This window comes from Pinus tabuliformis, chromosome 1_1 (genome assembly GCF_031772625.1).
Source record: "Pinus tabuliformis cultivar Carrire ecotype Pingquan chromosome 1_1, CPIR1, whole genome shotgun sequence".
NCBI classification, from domain to species: domain Eukaryota; kingdom Viridiplantae; phylum Streptophyta; class Pinopsida; order Pinales; family Pinaceae; genus Pinus; species Pinus tabuliformis.
This window is the reverse complement of record NC_142297.1, coordinates 615,885,733-615,889,145: the sequence shown is the minus strand read 5'-3', so window position 1 is coordinate 615,889,145 and position 3,413 is coordinate 615,885,733. Positions and strand designations below refer to the sequence as shown.

The 3,413-nt window shown below is 39.0% G+C and overlaps 1 protein-coding gene across 1 annotated transcript; it reads left to right on the top strand.

The window, feature by feature from the left end:
• Window positions 1–288: 288 nt before the first annotated feature.
• Window positions 289–1,846, top strand: LOC149214799 (uncharacterized). The gene has a single exon (XM_089390969.1). It carries the CDS (start codon window positions 341–343, stop codon window positions 1,313–1,315), a length of 975 nt encoding a protein of 324 aa, XP_089247095.1. The 5' UTR covers window positions 289–340; the 3' UTR covers window positions 1,316–1,846.
• The last annotated feature ends 1,567 nt before the right edge of the window (window positions 1,847–3,413 follow it).

Genomic DNA, 3,413 nt, shown 5'->3' with positions numbered 1-3,413 from the left:
TAAGCAGAACCCATTGAATTTTTTAATGGGTACCCTATTTTTCATAGTTTTGTTTCCCGACCGCACTCGCCAGTACACAGAAACAAACGGTCGGAGAAGGTAAATCACGTGGACCTGAAATAATTGCAAATGATGACATGGCATTTAAACATAGGAATATCGGGAATGTTCTAGGACAGCGATTACGAAAACACTAGTCTACGTGTCTGCTACGCATCAACCTCTGACCGAAGGCCGCCTTTAAAAATTATAGAGCCCGCCCATATAAATGTCTTCCATGATTCTTAACTCTTTGTTAAAGTTTATTGCAGATTTCGTAGCTAAATTTATCCATCCCTCCATGGGTACCTTCATCGGTCATGTCTTGCCAGGGACAGGATTTCTGCTCATCGGCCTCTGGCATCTCTTCAACACCATCACAAACTACGCGCGGGCACCATGGGACTTCCACACAAGGCCGTGGTTCCCGGTTAAATTTAGAGAGGGGAAGTTAAGGTACCTGGAGTTGGCGGCCATTATAGCGGGATCATGTTTATCTATTTTGGCAGAGCTGTTCATCGGACCGGAAAGGCACCAACCGTTGGCAGACGACTGGAGCATCCCGCCGGAGCACCTCAACAACTTCGAGCACTCCTCCATATCGTTGTTCTTCCTCATCTACGCTTCCGTGGCTTTATATGCGGGACTCAGTAAGCTCACGGTTCCGCCGGGAGCGCTGCACGTGATCGGTGCGCTCGCCTTTAGCCAAGAGCTGCTGCTTTTCCACCTTCACTCAGCCGACCACGTAGGCGCCGAGGGGCACTACCACTGGCTTCTCCAGCTCATCGTTATCGTCACTTTGTCCGCGACGCTGCTCGAGGTTCCGTTGCCCAAGAGCTTTCTGGTGGCAACGGTGCGCTCCGCTTCATTGGTGTTTCAGGGTGCGTGGTTCGTCCACATGGGGTTCATGCTCTGGATCCCGGCCTTCATCCCCAAGGGTTGCAACATGGTGCACACTGAGGGCCACGATGTTGTCAAGTGCGCTACCCAGGAAGCAACTATGCGGGCGAAGGCGCTCGCTAACTTACAATTCAACTGGTATCTGGCAATAATTCTCGTATCGACGGTCATCTTGTATGCAAGAACAGTCGGAATTTATGCAGACAAAACAGCGTATCAGCCGCTGGGGCAAAAGCCTGAGATCGAGGGCGACAAGAAGGGCGCCGCGGCTGTGGAGATGAGCAGTCATGGTGTGGAGAGGCAGTACTTTCGCGACGGTTCTCAGAGTTCCATCGATCTCGAGAGCTCGCAGGAAGGAGTAGAGTTTAAAAGATGAAGAAGCACACACATACTCTATTCTTCCACTAGTCGACTTCTGCTTCATTTGGTTTCGCCCTTTCTCGAGTAATAGATTTCCCTGGGAAAACTGTAATTGTTGTAAATTAATAGCAAAGATTAATAATCTGCATCGTTTTTTCATTGTAAAATTCTTCCCGTCATAACGGAACTGTAATCCCTGCAACATGATGTACTGTACATATTTAACGAATTTGAAATAAATTATGCACAACCATTTCAACCTTCGCTGGTGAAATGGATGGTTCCTTTCCTGGGTCTTCAATTGAAATCCAACTGCAGTCTCAATCGGAGTTTTTGGCGAGGACAAAGTTGGTCATGTTTTCCACTAAACAAAGTGAGAGTAAGTGGATTATTGATTGGAGCAAAGTTTCGGTTGTTTGGATGGTTAGATATCCTGGGTTTGGTATGTTTAATGATAATCTCTACCTTAGTTTCAGTGGCAGTCTCATTATGACATGACTATATTGTAATACGTTGAAAATGTACCTTTCCGAAATCTGTTTTTTTTTCTGGGGTGTCAAAAAATTGAATCCGTTCTAATTTAAAAAGGGTAAAAGTTTTGAGAGTATAAGTTTTTATTTAATTTACAATTTTGGAAGATAATTTAAGTTAATTTTGGGTAAAAGTTTTGAGAGTATAAGTTTTTATTTAATTTAGAATTTAGGAAGATAATTTAAGTTAATTTTAATTAAGATTGGGATTTTTATTTATTAAATTTAATTTTTGAATACATAAATGAATGGTGTTGTTTACCTAGGTTATAAATTTGTCTGAATAATTATTTTTGGTTAGAATCTGGTTATTTGAAAAAAGAAAACACCTGAATGATGTGGAAATGGATTCAGCACCATCAAAAGTTAGAATCTGGCTAATTTAAAAACAAAACCTGAATCAAGTGGAAATGGATTCAGCACCATCAAAAAAACTTTGGGCACCCAAAATCTTGAAGTTTGATTGCTGTAACTTGAATTTTCCAAAAATTATGCTACAATTTATCAAAATCTCACCAAAATTTCCACTATTTTCCAATAACTATGTGATCTAATTAAATAATAATAAATCAATTCAACACTATAAAACTCCAAAATACTAAAAATCTGAGAATTAAACAAGTTAAACTTGAAAAATTATAATTTTTATAAAATTGGTCTAAAATTCACTAATAATTCAATTTATATTACAATTTTTTTTTATAATCCCTCGTTGTAATAATTCACACCATATTTTAATTTTTTTTTAAATCTAATTGGCCCCATTAAAAGTAAATATTATTCGCGGACGAAAAAGGGGTCGTGTTTTCTGTCCATTAATATCTTCCGGGCGTTCATATTTGAAACATCATATTAAAGAATTTTTTTCATTGTATTGTTTTTCTCGGAATTCGATGAAGCTTTTCATGATCGAACAAACCTCCAAAACGTGATCTTTACCTAACAAATTATTTATTAATTTTGCACGATCTTACCCGGAAAAAGTATTTTTACATTATTTTTTCCATAGAAGACCCATTTTGTACGATTCAAGTATATATTTTGGTTTTCAGGGCCTTTATCTTCCCCCTCCAATATCATTATGTTGTTGTTAGATAAACAACGATTTTTAACGTGGAGACAAATTTAAAGAAATCATAAAGAATGTAAAAAATTGATGCCCAAGAAAAATACCTCCGCCTATTGATGTTTCTCACACTCAAATGTGTTCAAATCACGAACACCTTCAAAAATTCTCTAAAATTACCAGTGCACAATCGGTGGATTGATTCAGTTTTCTGGTGCCTCATCCACTTTGCAAGTCACAAACACACAAATACTCCTTCGGTTGAATTGTACAAAGCTTGATTTCCCATGCATAAAAAACTTATACACGATTTGGTCTCCATGTACATGATTTCAGTGCAGTGATTAGATAATCCAGCATCAACTCAATAGAGAGATGATCCTTGCAGCGTTAAACAAAGTCAACAACTTACAATTCACAGGTTTCTTACTGCCGCTCGTGTGAGCCTTTTGAACTTGCCGTAAACATGAAATCAAATGCATATTCAGCGGAGACTTCAGGGAAACATCGTATGTCCA

Excerpts from the sequence above, each read along its gene's own strand:
- LOC149214799 (XM_089390969.1), top strand. The coding sequence starts at position 341 with ATGGGTACCTTCATCGGTCATGTCTTGCCAGGGACAGGATTTCTGCTC.